Source organism: Syngnathus scovelli, chromosome 2 (genome assembly GCF_024217435.2).
Source record: "Syngnathus scovelli strain Florida chromosome 2, RoL_Ssco_1.2, whole genome shotgun sequence".
Taxonomy (NCBI): domain Eukaryota; kingdom Metazoa; phylum Chordata; class Actinopteri; order Syngnathiformes; family Syngnathidae; genus Syngnathus; species Syngnathus scovelli.
The window spans coordinates 6,692,833-6,713,079 of record NC_090848.1 but is presented as its reverse complement, the minus strand read 5'-3'; the positions used below and the strand labels follow the sequence as shown (position 1 = coordinate 6,713,079).

The 20,247-nt window shown below is 40.6% G+C and overlaps 4 protein-coding genes across 7 annotated transcripts; 3 read left to right on the top strand and 1 right to left on the bottom strand.

Annotated features, from left to right (window-relative positions):
• Window positions 1-2,536: 2,536 nt before the first annotated feature.
• Window positions 2,537-4,511, top strand: cldn10a (claudin 10a). Its single transcript, XM_049752988.1, has 4 exons — window positions 2,537-2,873; window positions 2,952-3,113; window positions 3,200-3,281; window positions 3,354-4,511. Exons 1-4 carry the CDS (start codon window positions 2,654-2,656, stop codon window positions 3,472-3,474), a joined length of 585 nt encoding a protein of 194 aa, XP_049608945.1. The 5' UTR covers window positions 2,537-2,653; the 3' UTR covers window positions 3,475-4,511.
• Window positions 4,512-5,251: 740 nt separating this feature from the next.
• Window positions 5,252-7,342, top strand: cldn10e (claudin 10e). The gene is made up of 5 exons (XM_049753152.2): window positions 5,252-5,607; window positions 5,689-5,850; window positions 6,116-6,197; window positions 6,263-6,376; window positions 6,504-7,342. Exons 1-5 carry the CDS (start codon window positions 5,376-5,378, stop codon window positions 6,877-6,879), a joined length of 966 nt encoding a protein of 321 aa, XP_049609109.1. The 5' UTR covers window positions 5,252-5,375; the 3' UTR covers window positions 6,880-7,342.
• Window positions 7,343-8,202: 860 nt separating this feature from the next.
• Window positions 8,203-10,401, top strand: LOC125988236 (claudin-10). Its single transcript, XM_049753151.2, has 5 exons — window positions 8,203-8,571; window positions 8,911-9,072; window positions 9,164-9,245; window positions 9,318-9,425; window positions 9,504-10,401. The coding sequence occupies exons 1-5, from the start codon at window positions 8,340-8,342 to the stop codon at window positions 9,688-9,690; spliced, it is 771 nt and encodes a 256-aa protein (XP_049609108.1). The 5' UTR covers window positions 8,203-8,339; the 3' UTR covers window positions 9,691-10,401.
• dzip1 (DAZ interacting zinc finger protein 1) lies at window positions 9,834-18,629 on the bottom strand. 4 transcript variants are annotated; one of them, XM_049753147.1, is made up of 19 exons: window positions 18,508-18,629; window positions 17,764-18,357; window positions 16,246-16,330; window positions 16,044-16,159; window positions 15,910-15,949; window positions 15,699-15,808; window positions 15,510-15,626; window positions 15,362-15,424; window positions 15,152-15,280; window positions 14,639-14,687; window positions 14,510-14,560; window positions 14,271-14,330; window positions 13,585-13,748; window positions 13,076-13,274; window positions 12,705-12,879; window positions 12,243-12,616; window positions 11,986-12,107; window positions 11,734-11,911; window positions 9,834-11,581 (listed from the first exon to the last, which is right to left on the bottom strand). In XM_049753147.1, exons 1-19 carry the CDS (start codon window positions 18,508-18,510, stop codon window positions 11,493-11,495), a joined length of 2,718 nt encoding a protein of 905 aa, XP_049609104.1. In that variant the 5' UTR covers window positions 18,511-18,629; the 3' UTR covers window positions 9,834-11,492. The 4 variants fall into 4 exon arrangements, with proteins under 4 accessions (XP_049609104.1, XP_049609103.1, XP_049609101.1 ...); XM_049753146.2 differs by having other exon boundaries at window positions 18,484-18,612; XM_049753144.1 differs by having other exon boundaries at window positions 17,764-18,510.
• Window positions 18,630-20,247: the final 1,618 nt, after the last annotated feature.

Below are 20,247 nucleotides of genomic sequence, written 5' to 3'. Positions count from 1 at the left end.
TGTACCTTTGTCGCTTAAGTTGTTTGTTGTTGATAACAAAAATACAGTCAACAACTTTAGTGCAAATGTTATCTCACGAACAAGGTCATGTCTTTAATTTTTACTTGAATAATAAACTCAATCCGAAACACAGACAGACACATTCAAATTCCCTTCATGACACAACAGGTTTCATTTTCCTTTGGAGAGTCCCAAAAAGATTGTAGCTAGTGATATGTGCAAAACTGTCAATAAGATAAACACACTTTTGGAACAGCCCTCAATCCTGGCTGTAATTTCTGCCATCAAGTCTTTAACCTCAGAGTGAAACAAAGCAGCTTAATTCCACCGGTCTGAACTTTAGACTTGCTAATCTGCAAATAAAACACACATTAAAAAAATGCAAACCTATTCTTTTTTATTCCATCTTATTTATTCTAATTTGTATCTTATAGAATAATCGATGCTGTGTGTAGGATCGACATGACAAAGTGTGTGAATCGGACTGGCAAAATAAGTCCAGGAACTTTCACAACTACTCCCACTGACTTTACAGCATGTGTCAGAATTACTCAGCAAAAAATTTGTCAGTCAGAAGGAGGAATCATAGCAGCATCTAAAAGCTTTTTTCCGTCATTATTATTATTTTTGACAAAGAGTAAAATGTCTGAAACCAATTCTCTGTATATTTTAATACACTGCGTGAGTTTACTGAGAGTTAGACATATGCCTATCCTTATGTCGTTGACTTTCATTTCCTGTCATGTCACGTGCAGCCGTGGTGAACCATTATCCCAACAGTGTCAAATCTCATAATAAAAAACTCACGTCAACCTTGAGCCAAGTTACTCTGAGAAAAGCACCGGGGAGGAAAAGTTAGGTGGGGATTATTCAAACTTGTTAAACACAAAAAGGTCAAAATCATCGCTCCACAACCCTGTAGGGTCGGTTCTCTTTTCGTTCCTTGTTATGATCACGATCCTGTTCTTATTTAACAAAAGACAAAGCAGAAGTAGTTCGTTACATTCTTTCCAAACATGGTTAAATCGCACAGTACAAAAGGATACAGATGATGATAAGATATGACGTGCAGAAGGAGGAAGAAAAAGTCCAGTAATCTTTTTCTGTTTTGCGCGAAGATTACAAAGCACGTGAGAGACTTCAAGGGGAAGTGTATCTTTGATTGCAATGCCAACAATGCTCACATGCTCTGTGTAACAAAGGTCTTGGGGAGCCTTGCTTGTGCTGGATTACATTTCAGTGCTCAGCATGAATGAGTGCTGAGCAGAAAGTCAATCCACCAGACATGTGTATTGTGCCCCTTAGTAAAATCTATGTGTGGATAAAATACAATGGACAAAGATAATCAACATCGAGCATCTATCAATAAATAATTGTCACAGTTTTTTGCACTTTTAGTTCAGTTGCCTAATTGCAGTGTGAATGTCGCGGTCTATGTGTGCCTTGTGGTTGGCAGACATCCAGTCTAGGGTGTGGTCTGCCTTTCAACAAATAGTCACCTGGCGCACTTTCTCACGACCTTGAACAGGATAAATGATGTAGAAAATAAAGTATAAGTTTGGACTGGGACTTTCATCTTGTTTAATTTTTGGCACCACGGCTTCACCAAATGAGCCAACCTTTCTGCAGAAGATTCCTTCGGTAACCTACTTGGAATTTCCTTTCCTGGAATGCTGATTAGAAAAGTTTTATGGCCTCGTTAAATAAGGTCAGATGGGCTCAGCAACAGGTTTAGAAATGTAAACAGAACACAGCACACAAATTTCCAGAAAACAGATGCCAAGGGCATCTCACGTCATGTAAACTTCATGAGACAGCTCAACATTTAAGTGACTGATGAACTTTTGGGGTTTAAAAATGCATTCATGCTTTTATTTAAAGCAGATTTGATCATAGTATTTTTTTAATACTATGTACAAATCCCAAACATTGTGTACATAAATAAAAACAGAATACAATGATTTGCACATCTTTTTCAACCCATAGTCAATTGGATACACTCCAAAGACAAGCTAATCTTCATACACTGTTATTTTATTTTTTTTATCTCATTTTGAATTTGGTGCACAATGTACAATGTTTATCAGTTTGAACTTTAAGGGGAGAGTTTGCAGTCTTGAAGCTTGAGAGCCTCTCTTCACTACTGGTTCTTGTCTTCCTACATGAATCAGAAATTACAAAAATGGCGGATAATGGATGGATGGCTCAAAGGTAAAGTTGCAGTCTAGTAGCCTCCATTAAATGTCTGCGGATTACCACTTGATGGCGCTCTAGTGTTGTAAACTGAGTGCAGCGAGTCTGCCACTATGATAACAGGCTATCTCTTTTCCCCATCATGTGTTTCTGCCTGTCAGGGACCCCCTCAGATCCTGTCAATTAATAACTTCCTTTGACCCTGCTGTAGACCCCATGAACACTTTGTGGAGTGATGAGCTCTATGCATGCCTGAAGTCCAATGACATAAAACTACTTGTTGAATATCAGCCACCCACACGAGAACCTCAAGTAATCAAGTATCTGCCTTGATGCACAGGTAGTGGACCTACCCGCCCAGAACTGCTCAGTCAATTATGAGCGGAGGGCGTCTCACCAGCAGGAGCCTTAAAAAAGTTCAGAGCCTGATTTGATCCGTGGATCTAAAGGCCAAGGAACAATGAGCACCATGGCAACGGAGATTGTTGCATTTCTCCTGAGTGTCTCCGGATGGATCCTGGTGTCATCTACACTTCCTACGGACTACTGGAAGGTCTCCTCGGTGGACGGGACGGTCATTACTACAGCGACCTTCTGGTCCAACCTGTGGAAAACATGCGTGACCGACTCCACAGGTGTGTCTAACTGCAAGGACTTTCCCTCCATGCTGGCTCTGGATGGTGAGTTGAGTTCATATTCTGGTCCTGACTTGTGATGGATGTCATACCTCTTCCTGCTTCTCTGTCCTTGTTTTCAAGCTTACATCCAAGTATGCCGGGGCCTGATGATTGCAGCGGTGTGTCTGGGTTTCTTTGGTGCCGTACTTGCCCTGCTTGGAATGAAGTGCACAAAAGTAGGAGGCTCCGAGAACATCAAAACTCGCCTGGCAGTCTTTGCGGGTTTCCAGTACATCCTCAGCGGTAAAACCTACTTTCCCCAAAAAAATACTCTTCACCTCTAGTCCTAATTTGAAGTCACAGAATTACAATTTTATTTGCCTCCGCAGGCTTGTGCTGCATGACCGCCTGCTCCATATATGCTCACAGGATCACGACCGACTTTTTCGACCCCCTCTTTGTTGCCCAGAAGTAGGTAGTACAAGAACTCGGGTGACTTGTATTACAGTCCTGTTCTAAATATCTAATTGATGTCATTGGCAGATTTGAACTGGGAGCGGCGCTCTTCATCGGCTGGGCGGGATCTGTGTTATGCATCTTGGGAGGTTTGATTTTCTGTCTCTCCCTGTCAGCAGGCTCGAGCGTCAGGCAAGTTGACTGGTAACAATGGGCCTCATTCAGCAACAATTCTCAGGAACACATTAACCACATTAACCTGATTAGTGGCCAATGTTTTGTTTTGGTTGAAATCTGATGGACATACTTAGACTTTTGGAGGTTGAGCAGGACGTTAGGTATTTATTGGAATTACAGTTAACCCTGAATGGAGCCAAAAGAGCACCAAAGATGTAAATGAGGGTTAATTAGCGAGATTTAGTTAGTGTTCAAAGCATCTCGGTGTCTGTTGTCTCTATTGCAATTCATGTCACTTCATTTCTTCGGGTGTTTGCAGACTCCATCACTTCTCAAGGGGTGCTGCTGTGTTTCCACACACACACGGCGAGGGCAGCAAGGCCACTAGCAGCCTGCAAAGAGAGTTTTTGAAGCCATCCAGGAAATTTGGAAGAAACGCCTATGTGTAAAATTGCTGGTCAAATTTCATTTGGTACGAATCAGCATTCAAACTCCAACTCTCATCTTTATTGAGCTGACCTTTACTACCTGCCTCACATATTCTTCCTTATTATTCCTCATTCATCTGCACTATCACAATGACAGCAGCTTAAAATACAAAAGACTTAATTTTGATAGGTGAGCTTCTAATAATATTATCAAAGGCCTCTCATGGTATCCATCTTCACTGATATGACCTCCACGGACCACCGGGTCATATCTGAAGCCGCAGACAATCTGCACTTGACAGGAGGTTTCCCCACCAATCAACCATCAATCTACACTTCTGAATAATCATCAAGAGGAAGCTTAGCCAGTGCCCGACACGTTCCACTGAATTCATAAACAAGTGTCGGGTGTCCGTGGCATTGCAGAATGGTGACATTGTGTTTTTAAATACCAGCATGCATTTTACAAAAGAAAACATGACTTCGGGGCAAAATTGTGGGTATTTCTACACTTTGGACTTCTTACTTTCAAGTGTTTCATATTTTGTCTGTATTCTTTCTTTGATTTGAATTTGTAAAGGACTTTGAGCTGTAAACATGAAAAGTGCCCTATGAATAAAGCTTAATTGATTGATTGATATTCTTTTAAAGCACCAATTTTAACGCAACTGTTCTTCCTGTGCTTTTACGTGGGCTCACGCTTAGAACAGTACTTCACCTTCTTCCCCAAAAAAGTAGAAACATTTATGTTTGTGTATCTCTTTCATGTCATTGAAATTAGCAGCGGGATTTTAAAATATTTAAACACTAAAAAAATCAAAACATTTTATACACACTTCATTGCCTTTAATGAAGCCAAAATTTGGAATAAAATTCCTGACAGTCATTTCAGGTCAAGTAAGCTTCACTTTGTTATTCTAAAGCCCATTATAGTCACTCTGGCCAATTCATTGTTGATGACAGAGTATGAATTACTGCCCACATCACCTCGGCATTAAGCCGTTATGGGAATGTGTTTTAATTATGGAAGCGCAGGCACAGTGAGGTTGCAGTGACTGATGCCATAAGCAGCCTCGGCTGGAACACGCTAAGGTCATTGTGGCAGACATTTGCACAGTTGTTGGTAAAACTAGACCGAATATGGATGATCAACCCTAGGCAATAAATAAAAAGGTATCTACAATCTGCCAAATCTGCTGACTTGGCTCTTCAGTTTTTGGTAATTAGAGATGTATGCTTAGACAAGCACCCAGAGCCCAGGTACTAATCTGGCAACTGTCATTCGTACCAATGGGAACTCGAGGTACCCTTATCTCCCACCCGCATGTTAAAACTTGCAGAACAACAACAACATAACCCTGCCTTGTATTTGCGAGCCACTCAGTTTATTCCATTTCCTAAAATGAGCAGTTGTTGGTATTTGGATATAAGCTCAACATTCATCTTCTGCAGTAGGAAATAAACGTTTACCAAAAAGGTGAGTGCGAAAAGGAAATAACCAGGGATGCGGATTCGAGTGGTTCAGATCTGGGGCTTCCTGATGACAGTACTGGGTTGGATCTTCGTGGCTTGCACCATGGCCATGGAGGGTTGGAAGATCAGCTCTGTCGGGGGCATGGGAGGCTCCTCCATTTTGAAGGTGGCCTGGTACTGGTCCAGTCTGTGGAGATCTTGCTTTACAGATTCAACAGCTGTTAGTAACTGCTACGACTTCCCTGTGCTCTGGTCCGTGGAAGGTGGGTACCGCGCTATCTGAGAAACTTCCAACTCGCTCTGAACCTGACTGCTAAGTCATGTGTCTTGTGGTGTGATTCCAGGACACATTCAGATTGTGCGAGGCCTGTTGATGGCTGCTCTGTCCCTGGGCATGCTGGGCTTTGTGGTCAGCTTGTTGGGCATGGAGTGTACCTTCATAGGCGGGAAAGACAAGTCAAAATACAAGAAGATCTACACTGGCGGTTGGTGCCACATAATCAGTGGTATAGTCTCATTTTAATACTATCATGATTAGATTAGATTATTGCTAATGTAGTATAATAAATAATATCTGCATATCTATCAAGATCCAGTAATATAACTAGAAATTTGATTCAAAATATTTAGTATTGAGCTTTTATTCATGTTGTGAGAACTATTAATTAAACAAAATGTTTAACATTATGGTTGTGGCTTAACTGTGGTATAAAAGTGATAGTTATGTCTAATATTTTAACATTAACAAATATTTTTCTTATCTTGTTGTAGGTTCACTGTCCACAAGTGGATATGCTGTTTATGCACAATATGTCTCAGTAGAATACTTCAACCCAAACTTTATTGGACTTAGGTAAGTAAAATCTTAAATACTGAACAGACTGACTTTACACTGATCCCATTCCTAAATGATCTTAGGTTTGATCTCGGCACCCCGCTGTTCCTTGGTTGGGTTGGCTCCGCTTTTCAAATGGCGGGAGGTGTTTTCTATTTGTGGTCCGTGTGCAGGCCACTATTTGGACAAGTACAAACGTGAGTCAAGAATCAACAACACGATGCCAATACAACACATCATTTTCATTTGTTTTAGTGTGTCAAGAAATTATTAACAGAGAGAAAGAGAGAGTGACAGAGAAACTGTGCCTCTCTTTCCATGCAGTGTGATTGTCCGAAAATTACCAGATGTGGAAAAAGACCCCAAAACCAAGTCCACCACAGAGCTGTCCTCAGTATCTGGAATCACCTCCAAGTCCAAAGCATCCTCTGTATCCGAGCTGTCATCCGTGCCTTCCAACGTGTCCGCCATCTCTTCGGGATTGACATCTGGAAGCTCAGCCCAATCAGAGCGCGGGTCAAGCACGATGCGAACAAACAATTCTGCCGGCTCAGTGTCAGCTTCAGAGTCTGGCCTCTTGTCCAGATCCAGTGCATCAGCACTGTCCGGGTCACGTAGCATCCGCAGCAGTCGTATGACGTCATTGTCCGGCGGCTCGAGGAGTCAGACAGCGGCGTTCCTAAAGAACACCTATATTTGAGTGACACAGACTTGCATTAATGACTTCAGAAGACCAGTGTGGCGCTGTTCTTAAGGCTGGAACGCTGTTTACGACATGTTTCTATTTTTTAATGGAGTAAATGGACCCAGCTATGTTGCAGTAAAAACCCTTTGACCAAGACGTCAACACCAAGCCATGACAAGTTGAGTCCCCCAGTCAAGACAAAGACTAGGCAATTAAAACCAGGTTAAGACTTGTATGACAAAGTTTGTGGGAGTTTATAGAATGAAAACAAACTAAATTAGACCAATTTTAGGAGATGAAAATCCACCACTTGTCAAAGAACATTTGATTTTTCTCCCCAACTAAAAACATTATGTTATGAGGAGGCGCCTTCAGTGCAGGAATCTCTCTTGGTTCGCAGCCTGGAGAAAAAAAAAAAACAATTGTCAGAGTTAGCACGTATAATATACAACAATTTATCGGGCTGTTTCACAAAATTTGACTCCTACTTGTGTACACTGCATGCATTATTTCAACAAACAAATCATACAAGACATGCATGGACCGATTGACAACACCTGCTCTAGATTTAAAGAGCACCTTATTCGTCGCCCAGAAAACGGAGCAGATTTGCGGTGATGAATTGAGGCAGTGCCCCCTACCGGCAAAGTTGCTGAACTGGCAGTGGGTTTTTCCTTCACCCGAGATGCGAGAATATCCCGTGATTAAAATAAAATATGTTTGAATACACGTCTATATTTTGTACTAGTTTTATAAGTTGTTGTATTGCAACTAATGTAAACATTGAACTACTTTGAATTTAATGTTGAAGCAGCAAATCATAATAAATGTGCAAATTTGAGTGTAGGAAAAATCATAGGTCATGCTTTAATGACGACATAAGTTCAACAAACTGCCCATTGTAAATGTTTCTTGTTATTAGGCGAATTAAAATTTTATAAATTAAATAAATCAATCTCCAATCTAGAAGGTTGTGGGTTCAATCCTCAAGCCCGGTAATCATGTCAAAGTGACGTTGAGCAAGACACTGAACTTTATTTTGCTCCCAGTAGACAAACACAATATTAGATTGAATACCATGTAGTGGAGATGAATACAAGAAATTATTACAAACAAAAATGACTTGGCTTGCTTTTAAAATTAGTTAATTGGGGTAGGCCACAGCTCACCCGAGAAAACGGATGCGCAACTCAGAAGTGGGTGTTTAACTTTACAAACCATGACAGTAGCAACTTTAGTCTGGTTAGTCCAGTTTGTCTCACAAGTCCCACATGCAGGCAAACAAAAGATGACTTAAGTAGCCATCATTCGGGGACCTGAGCTCTGGGAAAGCAAATGATGCTGACTGGGCAAAACTGTCCAAAAAGATAAGACGGAAAACAAAATGCAGTCAAAGCTCTAGCTCTGCAGTGTCACAGAAGCTACAGAGAAAAACTTCCATTTGTTTCTCCTCTTTTTGATGGTTGGCGCTCACCATGAAGTACAGGACGGTGGTGATGTACACGGAAATTGGCTGCTTTGTGTCCTGCCTTTGCGGCTGGATCCTGGTGTGCTCGACCCTTCCCACGGAGTACTGGACCTTCTCTGAGGTGGGCAGCATTGTCCTGACCACCTCCAATTACTACTCCAACCTGTGGAGGGACTGCATCTCAGACACCACAGGGGTGTCCGACTGCAAAGACTACCCTTCCATGTTGGCCCTGCCTGGTAAGATACTGGCAACAAATCACACATCGGGTGAGAACCTTAAACAAATGCTTGACTCCAATTGCAACTCAAATAAAGCTTACACACTAGACTGACCAACATAAATTTGAATTAAAGACAAAATTATGTGTCCTTCAACCTATTTTTTATGCTGATTTAAGAATATCTTTACTTAAAAAAAAATGCAAATTAAGCATTTTACTACCTCTAAATTGCATAAATTCAATTTGTAATCATCACAAGAAAATCTCAGAATATTTCCTTGCACTGTTAACTGGGAAAGATAAGTGTCCTATACATACAGGACATGTTCTTGGAAGTCATCATGTGTCTTTGCAGCATTCCTGCATGCATGTAGAGCATTGGCAGTCTGCGCGGTCATCACTGGCTTCTTTGGTGGCGTTCTCACTCTCATTGGCATGAAGTGCACTAAAATAGGTGGATCAGAGCTTGCAAATTCAAGAGTGACCTTTGCAGGTGGAATCACCTATCTTGCCTCAGGTAAATTTGATTATTAGCCAAGTGTAAAAAGATGACTGACTTCTCTCGTTGACAAACTGGATTTCAGAGAAATGGGCTATTTTTGTGCTAGGCTTCTGTGGTATGATCACTTACTCCTGGTGGGCCAACAGGGTGATCACTGAATTCCTTGACCCAAATTTCAGGGCGCAAAAGTAAGTACTGTATGTCTGATGAGAAAGAGAAATGTAAAAGATCCCTATTAACGTATTCAAATCAATATTCAGATTTGAGATTGGAGCTGCAGTTTTCATAGGCTGGGGGGGCTCCATCCTTTTGCTTTCCGGTGGTACCGTGTTGACTTACTTCTCTGGAAAAGAAGGTCTTCCATCAAGGTAAACAATGCACACACAACAAAATTTCCAATTTGAAAAGGCTTTTTGATGCAATCATTTTTTGTTTCCGGTGTTAAGTTCCTCAAACAGACCACGGAGACCAGCCACATATGCCACCGCCCGCACCCGAAAGACATATATGCTCCCACCTACATCCTCCAGGGTCACTCTGGGGCCACCGCTGTTTTATGAGGGTAGGAAGGGTGGACAAGGCAGAGCGGCAACAAAGACGACTGCCACCTTCAGCAGGGATGACTTTGTCTGAGCAAAATGTGTTACTATACGTATGGCTGTCTTGTATTGAGAAAAGACCAGAGGGATTGGCCTTTTTAATAAACAAAAGAAATATCGAGCTAAATTTCATTTCAGTCACTGTGTTCAAAAAGAAAGACAAAAAGGATTTCCCTCTAACATGAGTCAGCGCTTTATTGTAATACACCATATAAAAATGTTTGTTGTTATAATATGTTCTGTGTAACCCAAATAGTCTAAACAGTGTTGTGATTAATGTTTCATTTGTGGAATATAAATTCAGTTTGCAAAATCCACCTCACTTGCTGTCAACTAAAAATGACATCACAGTTGTCAGGTTGTAGGCACAACTAATCACGACCAACCAGTTTTCTGAAGCTGAGCTGTGATTGGTTTCTCTCCTGTCCCCTGATGTCAAACCCTGCGGTTTGTCATATTCATTTGTGAAAATTCCCCTTTTAGATTTTTATGTAACATACCCAGTTTCTTTTCCGCACAAGCTAGTGGATTCTTGTCGCAACCTGTAAATGCATGTTAAGATCAGCAGCCCGTAGGACAGCAGAGTATGCTTTAAAAATTACAATATTGTTATAAAAATTATTATTGCTTGTGTGTGTGTGTGTGTTTTCTTTTTAAATGTTTATATTTTTGACATTGTACAGTACTTTGTTTCAGCTGCGGTTGGTTTTATAAGTGTGCTATAAAGATAAATTTCTTTCTCAAACTGTGACAATCACTTCTGAAAGACTTAGTATCTGCAAACACAATCTACTTAGCAACATTGAACTCTGTTATCAATGTTTTAGTTTGCAGTCTGGTCAGCTATTGGATGGCCGGATGCACAGACAGGAGGAACAAAGAGTCATGGAATCTGAACACGCTCTGCCTTTCCACCACTAAAACGTGGCATATAGAAGATACACGTAAAAACAATAGCAAACCCTTGTGATGTTTTTTCTCTAAGAGCTTTTTTAAGTTTCTTAACAGACATGTATTCCTCACTTAATTAATAAATATTGTATAGCTTGTAAAAATACTTCTCTATAGAAAAATTCACAAAGACATAATTTAACAAAGAATTATAAACAAGTGTCATTACACAAAGTGCTAAACAAATTTACTAGACCAACACCCAATATGAGGTTTATATGATGACTGCCCTAAATAAATTTATGTAATAGTTTAAGAACTATAAATCAGCTCTGTAATTCAAATTATATCAATTATGTAGATAATCAATCTTAATGATACAAAGAATAATTATCGATGCTATATTTTTCTTTAAAAAAAAGTGTGATCAATGACTACGTTTTCAGGGTAGTCTTATATATAGAAAATTAAAAAAACACATTTTTTTTTTTTAAGAAATCTGATTATTACAGTACCTGAATTCTCGAATAGAAATCGTGTTTGGGGTTGAATGTCACAAAATTACTCGCTCCTTTTTTAAAACAGTAAAACAAATACGTACTAGTTTTTACTATAAACATATTTTTACATAATTTCTGTATTTTTTGACAGATGGTCTAATAATTATGTTCAGCACTGTAATGTGTACTAAATATAAGGAAATCTGAAAAAAAGCACATTGGAAACCATGTGCAAAAACGTTGGCACAGGGATGAGGTAATATTGAAAATGCTAAGCTACGCTAACATATTGTTTTCCATATATGGAATCGAGGTTCTCGGTTTTGTTTGCCCGGTGGTGTGGATGTGATTGTAGACAACACAACGTGGCGTGTCTTGTTTGTGGTTCCTTCTGCAATTTACCAGAAGCCTCGCCACTGTCTGATGATCAGGAGTGTCATTTGTGTTAATTATTAAAATCTTCCGAGTCACAGATGTCACTGAGGTAACACAGACTGCTCTTCAAGGTGCTCCCCGTTCCAGCTTCAGTCAAACCTAACAAGCACAAAACAAAAGACTAGCAATTTTGACTTTAAACCATCCAGCTTGTTGCTTTACTGTTTATCGTGGCACACACAAAAAGCCTGCAAAGCCGTTCTCTGGGTTTGGTCACATGACATTTCGCCTACAGACGATTTGGCACTGACCTGATCTTGGAGCTTTTCCTATGGACGTGTCTTTTCCTGTGGAGGAGTCCCACACGCTGGTGCTAGGTGAGTCATGGCTCCTCACCGTTGTTCCGGAGTTGTGGGCGGGTTTCGATTTTCCTTGTCTGTCTTCAAAAGAGGAATGGGCGTCATCGCTGCTCTCCTCCAGATCTGAAGACTGTCCAACATATTCCAACATTAACTCTCTCCAAATGTGAAATATTCATGATTGATATTCATCGTCAGTCTCACCAAGAACTCGTGAACCTCATCATTGGCCTCTGGCAAGACGCTCACGCCCCCTACGGGTTTCTTTGACACTTTATTTGCAACCTGACTCTCAATTCTCCTTGCCAACTCACTCACTTTGTTTTCTAAAAAAAAGAAATTTTGGATATTAGCCAGTAGCTCGGTATTTATCTAACATTTTAACAGTTGCATTTATTTAGTGTAACATGAGTTTATTTTTTTTAATTTTTTTAAATAGATACAATACTTGGCCAGCTTACCTTTACCGAAGGATGTCTTTTCTACGTTGCCATTCTGGTCTTTGAAACTTTGGAGCTGCCTGGAGTCAATCTCCTGCAGCTCACTGACATCGGAAAAGTCATCCTCATAGATCTCATCATGGTTGTCATTCCCTATCTTCATGACAGCTGCTGTCTTGTTCACACCACCAGAAAGTTGGCTATTAAAGGATGAAAGACCAGCTGGAGCTGGCATCGCCTGGATCAAATTGGATTTTCTTGCAGTGATTTGAACTGCTTCCTGCTTATTTGTTGTGACGTGTGAAGGTTTGCCCCATTGTTGTTGAGGAGACTCAGTGTCCTCCATGTCTGTATCCTCATCTTCTGAATCCACAAAGGAGCTGAAAGGCGGCATTCTGAGGCATAAGCAACGTTGTTAATTTCTTACACAACAATAATAATTTCTAGATTTTCATTCCAATTTTTTTAAATAATTGGATTTACTTGGGAGCGTGTTCTTTATGAGCAGTTTTATGGCTAGGTGTAGACGTCTTTGGTTGGATGGTGGTCTTGACTCTTGGTGCAGGTTGGGGGGTCTTGGCTTGTCGGGCTACGGCTTCAGAGATGCCCTGCGATGTTTTGGAGGGTAGACTACTGGATCGAGGGCGCGTCTGCAACACTACACGGAGGAGGAACACAGATGACGTCCGCCCTGAAAGCAGCTTAGCCGCTGACACTAACTCGAACTTAGGGCATTAATTTTGTCCGGGTGGCAGAAACAATCTTTCACAGACTGACTAATAGTGTGACTGTGACTGCTGAATTAAACCGGATGATGTCATTTGCTAAGAAGCTTGTCAAAGACTTGATCATACCCTGAGAAGAGTGTCTGGATTTGTCCAAAGACTGGAGATTGCTGTCCTTCTTCTTCAAGGCCAGCTGCTGCTCCAAAGTGTTAAGTATGTCCGCACGATGGTGCCAATAGTCGGGAAATTTCTTTGCAAGGCTCTGTTGCTTTGTGTGTATATTAGCAAGAATTGACCTGAGCTCTTTGGTCTTCAGTTTTTTCTGATCCTGAGAAAAGGGGCACAGAGAATGTGAAAGGGTGAAAAATCTAATTTTACCTCACGCAAATGTATACATTCATAGACCTTATAGTTTTGTGAATTGAACAATTCAATACCACATGTACAATTTACAATATCTTTAATCTTTTGTTTTTTTTCCCCTTAAATCATAGACTCTTAGTATTTGTTTATTCTTTTTGTAGCTGTTATGATGCGTTCACTGCAGCTCGAGAAATTATAGATTTTTAAAGGGTCCAACCATCAAAAGACACCACAAATACGTTCTACACAATTGTGCGAAGTGGGCAGTAGCTCACCGGCTTCACTCCCACTGTCTCCAGTTTCGTCAAAACAACTTGCTCAAGATGTCGCTTGATTTCCGTCTTATTGGGGTTCCTTCTGACGGGAACCCTGGCTTTCTTCTCTGGAAAGGGTTCAGGCTTTTTCTCCACTGGCCTCTTCTCAGGGATGGTGGTCAAGTCTGTCAAAAGATTGAATTGCCCATTTATTATCAGTTTTAAAGGTCATTTGGTGTACTCGCATGTAGGTTACCAAGGTGAAAGATAGGTGTCCTCTTTGTCCCTGGTCACATGCCAATTTAAGTAGGAGGTGCTCATTAATTCACAGACAGAAGAAGCGCTTATTATTTTTTGGCGCGTGACTTCGCCATGTTGTGTGATTTGAACGTATTGAACATATTTGGACTGTGTGGAATGCCACGTTACATTCAGAGGAGCAGTAACGGTGGTAACACGAGGAAGGCCGACTAAACACGCAAAAAAGACTCGACCTGTTTATGTAACCCTCAGTGCCTTTAAGTTACAACTTTTAAGGTCTCTGGGTGGTCAGGGAAAATATAATGAATAAATGAACAAAAGAAAAACGATGGTCTCAGTCACAACAAAGCTGAGAAAACGGCTGCTCAACAGACTGATGCTGATGATGATCCATGCAAACGACATGCAGTTGGCCAATTCTGCTCGAGTTTCAGGTTCTATTTTACCTTCCTCCTCTTCTGACAGCTCTTGTATTGGATCCAGCTGAGGAACAGAGATGAGCTCCTCTAATAGCACAGTAGGTTTGTGGGTCATTAGAAGTCAGGGAGATAAAATAGGGGTTATAAGAGAGGTGGGACAGGAGGGGAGTAGGTGTATTCCTTCAATAATTCCTCATGCAAACAAATCCCATGCTCAGACACTCTGGGAGTTGATGTTTATTTCACAGTTCAGGTTCAGAACTCACCAAGTACAACTTTCTTTGGTTTAGGCTCTGGAGCTGGTGCACTTCCTACCACTGGAAAACAGACATTGAGAATGCATTAGGATCACACGGGTGGTTTTCTGATGAGGAATAATGGGTTAGATTCTGTACCTGATACTTTATGTGCTTTAGCGGGTATGTTTGAAGATGTATTTTGTATCTGCAAGACGAATAGAACAAAATATCATATGAATTGTCATTTTTAATCTGATTGGATCTATTACTACACTGAGTAGCACTCACCAGCAACACAACAGCACTAGGTACACACGCGGATCCAAAATTACAATTGTTGTTTGCTTGTTTATTTCGGCTTAGATATTGTCATACTTCATCGCAATTACGTTACATGCACTGCTGATTTAAATTGGATCGCATCAATTTTGTGCACCTATGTTGTAGTTGGTGAAGTGCATGTATGCACATTATTCGGAGCAGATATCTTCTAGGAAAAGTATCAGCTTCCTGGAGATTAAGCACCCTATCCAGCATACGTTATCATCGTATCACTCAGCTCATGCAGCAAATACAGGAAATCCTCAACAAGGGCTGTGCTTCCACTCTGCTTCCGCGTTGGCACACATTCACAGTGGACAACATTGATGAATGTGAAGCAATACTAACCTGCTCCCTCTGATCCCGGATGGTTTGCTCCTTCTCTTGCATCTTCCTCCGCATCTCCTGCAGCTGCCTCTTGCTCAGCTCCTGGTTCTCCGACATGGCTGACTGCAATCTTTTCAACTCTTTCTGCAACTGAAAGGAGAATGTTTCTCTCAGGACTGGTTAAAAATGTTATGGAACTAAACTCTTTAAACAAAAAAAAAAATACTGTACGTCATTCTTTTCTGACTCATAATGTGTTGTGATTTTCACCAGCCTGGCCTCCCATTTTTTGTCCTGGAGGATGATATTTTTTAAATATTACTTTGCAGTGAAAATAAACTTGCAGAATATAAAAGACAGTAATGTTTTGCATATAAACCTGCTGTTTCTGTTGATGCTCCAGCTTTTGAATGGCTTGTATCTGCACCATCTCTACCGCTTTAAAATGATCTAATTCCTTTAGCAGGTCTTTGTCCTTGGACTGTTGCTTTTCATCCTGGAATTGCACAAAAACTGGAATAAAAATGTGGCTGAACGGTGAGAAGATTCAAGTTGCTTTTTTTCTTGCCTCTGTTGATCTTGCTTGAATGATGTGTTGGTGTTGAATAAGATCCTTCAGATTTTTAATCTCCAGTTTGAGGCTTTCGATCTGAGATTTCTTCTCGCTTTCTCGCATCTCTGAAAAGGATTTTGTATTTAATAATAATATATCTATTATGAATATTTTTTCACAAAATACAATCATCACCCATTGCCTACTAGATTGCTAGCTGACTTACGTAGCTCACTCTCCTCCATGTGTCGCTGCAGCTTTTGATTCTGTGGAGAACAATTATTGTGGGAAGTTTGTCATCAGGTAGTCCTGAAATATTTTTTTAAATAAACCTCAGTGAAATATTTTGTGCACTCTTGCCTCGGCCGCTTTGGCTTCCAATATTTGTTGCTGTTGACCAATTTGCTCCTTCAGACTGTTCATCTCCAATTTCAGGGCTTGGATCTGAGATTTCTCCTCACTGCTTGATTGTAACTCTGATGAAAACAGTAATGACAGACAGCGCAAATTAAGTATCATTTCACAAGCAAAAAGGTATTTGTGTAATTTAGATGTGACTTACGCATATCGCTCTCATCGGGGTGGCGCCGCTGCATGTGACTTTGAAGAAATGATGCAGAGAGGAACTTCTTTTTACAAAACGCGCACTAAAACACAACAAAAGGAGGTGTGTTAATATAGCAAAAATAGATGTCACGATTGGTGCAGGATTAGGACTGAGAAGCAGACAGGAGAAGGAAGTGACGTAGTAAAAGTCTTTCTATACAAAAATTCAAAATAAAAACAGAGAGCTTAGGTATATAAAGAAAAAGGCTGCGTCCAACCCTGTGTGACCAAATAATGTACCAAAGCAATTAACAACATCAAGGATATGAAGAATCCAGTCACAATAATACAACTTAAATAATATCATAGTGCTGGGCATTAAACTACCAATTTCATCTAATTTGTCTGAATTTTTTTATTACAAAGGACACCAAATAGAGACAAAGCGACAGGCAGAATGATATAGCTATCCTTTGCATCAATCTGTGACAATTCATTCCACAGAATAAATGATGGCTTCCTGCTAGTACCAGCTCTGTGCTTAATGAAGCGCAGATTTTGCATTTAGTCATTTATTTGAGATGAGATCATTATTCATACATTTTGACATTTTTGTTTGGTGGTGTGTAGTGCATGTGTAGATTTTTTTTAATGGATGCCATGTGTCAATAAAGGTTGAGCTACACTGCTCTATTAATTATTCATCAGCGACTGTTAGTGAGCTGCTTGTGCACACCTGGCAACCACATGGACACACACTATCTGTCGCCTTAGCAACTGCTTGGCCCCGTCAGAGGCAGCCCTGTACTTAAGAAACAGGATCATTTTTAATTTACGATATAAATGTCCTGGTGGAATATGATTGCACTCTGCTATAGATTACACACCACAGCATACATTAGCTTCAATACATTACACCAAAATGTCAAGGGACAAATAAAGCCAGCGAGCCATTTAGCACCCCTTTAAGTGGATTAAAACTCAACTGAACCCACCATCTGCTTGCCAGCAGGAAGATACCCCTTCCTGTCCAAAAACAAAGCTTCCATTAAACGTTCCTAAACATGATGGCGCTGGAGCATTTACAATTCAATCACAAAAATTGTGTTAGCTATGGTCTCATTTCTGTTAATCTTGGGGCTAATGAAATTAAATTTTTATTATAAGTGGTACAGAAAATGGATGGATGGATTATCTAATAACAATATTTTTTTTCCTGACATAAAATAAGCGAAATCAATGTATTCTTATTAATGTAATAATGCTTTGATTGGTCAAATTCAGATCAAAACATACAATCCAATAAGAAATTTATTACATGGCTTGGCAATATGCATATTGTGTGGGCAATCACGATATTGATTTTTTTTTTAAATTTATTGTGCATCCCAATTAAATTCCATCCTATTTTCCTCTGAGACACTAGCTAAGATGGGACCATAAGAAACTGGGTGAGAATGATGCAACTAGTAATACACCAAAACAGCGTTAAAACAAAATTAAAAATAATTTAGTATGTTAGCAGAATTGGTACCTTTTGACTGTTGGTGATATGTGGAGCAAACAGGGTTTGCTGTTTGCGTATAATCTTATTCCGTTTCTTGAGCTCGGCCGTCATCTCCATCATGCTTTCCTCCTGCTTCTTCAAGTGGGCCAGTAGCTGCTCCTGTTGCATGTTGGCACTTGCCAACCTCTCCTCCGCTGCTTGCAGATTGAGCGTGAGACATTCCTGACAGTGGAGGAGCCATTCGACAGTGAGTTGGGCCAACTGGAGAATCTTGATGAGCGCTCGGTCCACAGGGCTCTGACAGCGCTGACACCGCTCTCCATCCAAGCTGCAGAAGGTCACGGTGCTTATGTGCTCCTGTAGGATATCCACATCTAGTTGGCTAATCACCTGATCAATATCTACAGCGTGGATTCGCCGCCAGTCTACACTCTCCCTACGCTGGCGGAACCTGAAAGGCAGTATGGTGGGTGGCGCACTGGAAGGAGCCATGCCTAGTGCAGAATGGACCTTTACGGAGGGCTGGCTGAGTGGGGAATTCAGGAGAGATGGGATCCCTGCTGATGAATGATTCCCCTGGGTGTCACTGCTATAAGGGTAGTATATGCCGTCCTGAAATGGCTGAAACAGACAATAAACCACGCCATTTACATCTGGCTCGACATGCAAAGCTAAACAATTATCATCACACAACACCAAGTAACCTTCATTTTCGATTGTAGCGTTTCCTAGGAAATTCGAATCTACCTGATCCAGCCGAGCTCTCCTTACCATCTCCGAATCATGAAGGACTCCCTCAAGGATCGCGAATCGAGGAGCCGTGGTTTCGCTGTGGTTCCGCCTTCTAGCAGACACGAGGACAAACGCCAAAGCGGCGTTGCCGTGGAAACAGAAACGAGCTTCCTTGGGGAGAGAAATGTTACCAAAACACTGCAGGCAATCAGCTTAATGTTTCCCCAGCAGCAGCGGTGGTTGAACTGCGTCCGGTGGGAAATAATTAATGCTTAGCAAAAATATGAATTCCACCATTTCGCATTAGCAACAGCTAGCTTACCTGCAGTTATCGAAAATGGTCGTCGGGTTCCTTCAACTCGAACCGCTAATCCCACGAACAATACATCGTATAATGTATTTGGGGCTCGCTTGACTTGTAGATGAACAACAGCATGCTTGTTTAAACTTGTCCGAGGAGCGCCAGTATTGTCTATGAAGCACAAAGCGTGTAGTTTTGTCCCCCTCACAAACTTCCAACGGGAATGTATTGTTTTTTCTAACGGAGATCTGTTCTGTTGGCGCCCACAAAAAAAACACCGTAAAAAAGTTAAAAAATGTCTTTTGCCGCAGCGACCGTGAAAAGCTTTGGTTAAATATGTACCGCAGAGCCACTGCAAAAGACAAATAAACTTACAGTCGTGATAGTCGACGTTTATAAATATTTGGGAAAGTTTTCTCCCTACGTTGACCCAAAGAATTTCGGGGTGACTCCCAGACTAACATCCGGTACCTTCAAAGTAAATCAGATGAATTGAGAATTAAATTTATAATTGACGGTGTATCTAGTTAGAGTTTTACAGATGACTAATAGTTACATCATTACACTAATAACAAGTGTGACTGGTTAAAACAGATCGTCTAAGGTTTATTAATTCAAGTACAGTATGTCAGGCCGCAATTGTAAATAAGAACTTGTTCTTAATTGTTTGCCTGGTTAAATAAAGGTTAAAATAATAATAATAATTAAAACCAGTGTCGTAAATCTGTGCGTGGTGACTCATTTATAAAGAAAGTAATCAAGGGTAATTGTTAGAATCTTCTCATGTCCCCCCAACTTTGTGTGCGCGCGTGGTGGAGTGGGTAAAGTGGAGTTCAAGTTGTTTTGGCTTTAAAAGTCGAATAAAATGCGTCCACAACGCGTCTTTACTTGCGATGCGGTCACAATTTACAATCGCGTCTTTTGGAACGTTTTTTTACACAATGAATTTGGGGATAAGATTAAATTGTGCTTACAGTTCTGGTGCCGTCAAAGTTAAGTTATATGCCATTTTTCCCTTTTCAGAGAGATACGAGTAATGTTCATTGCATTTGCTCATATTTGCGATAGATGCAACACTTAAAATCGCGTCTTTTGCAACTTTTGCCCCGAATTCCTTTTTTTTTTTTTTTTTGAAGGAGGTTTAAATTATCCAAGCATTTCCGGTACGTTCAAAATAAAACAAGATATTGACAAGTTCAAAGGTTTTTCAGACTGTTTGGTCTCATGTTGTTTGTATGACGTTCATCTCCTTATCGTCAACTTTGCTTTTTGTACATTCCGCCACGTGTCCAAATTTCGCTTTAATTGCTTTTACAATAGGTTTACTATTGGGTGTACAGTATTAGTGTTATCAATAGATGGATGGGGTTGCTTTAGCTACAGATCTGCCTCCTAATTGAGAGGTGCTGGTTTCAAATCTCATGGTGCAGGCTTTTTGGCGTTTGTAATATCCTGCGTTGGTTTTCTCTGAGTACCCG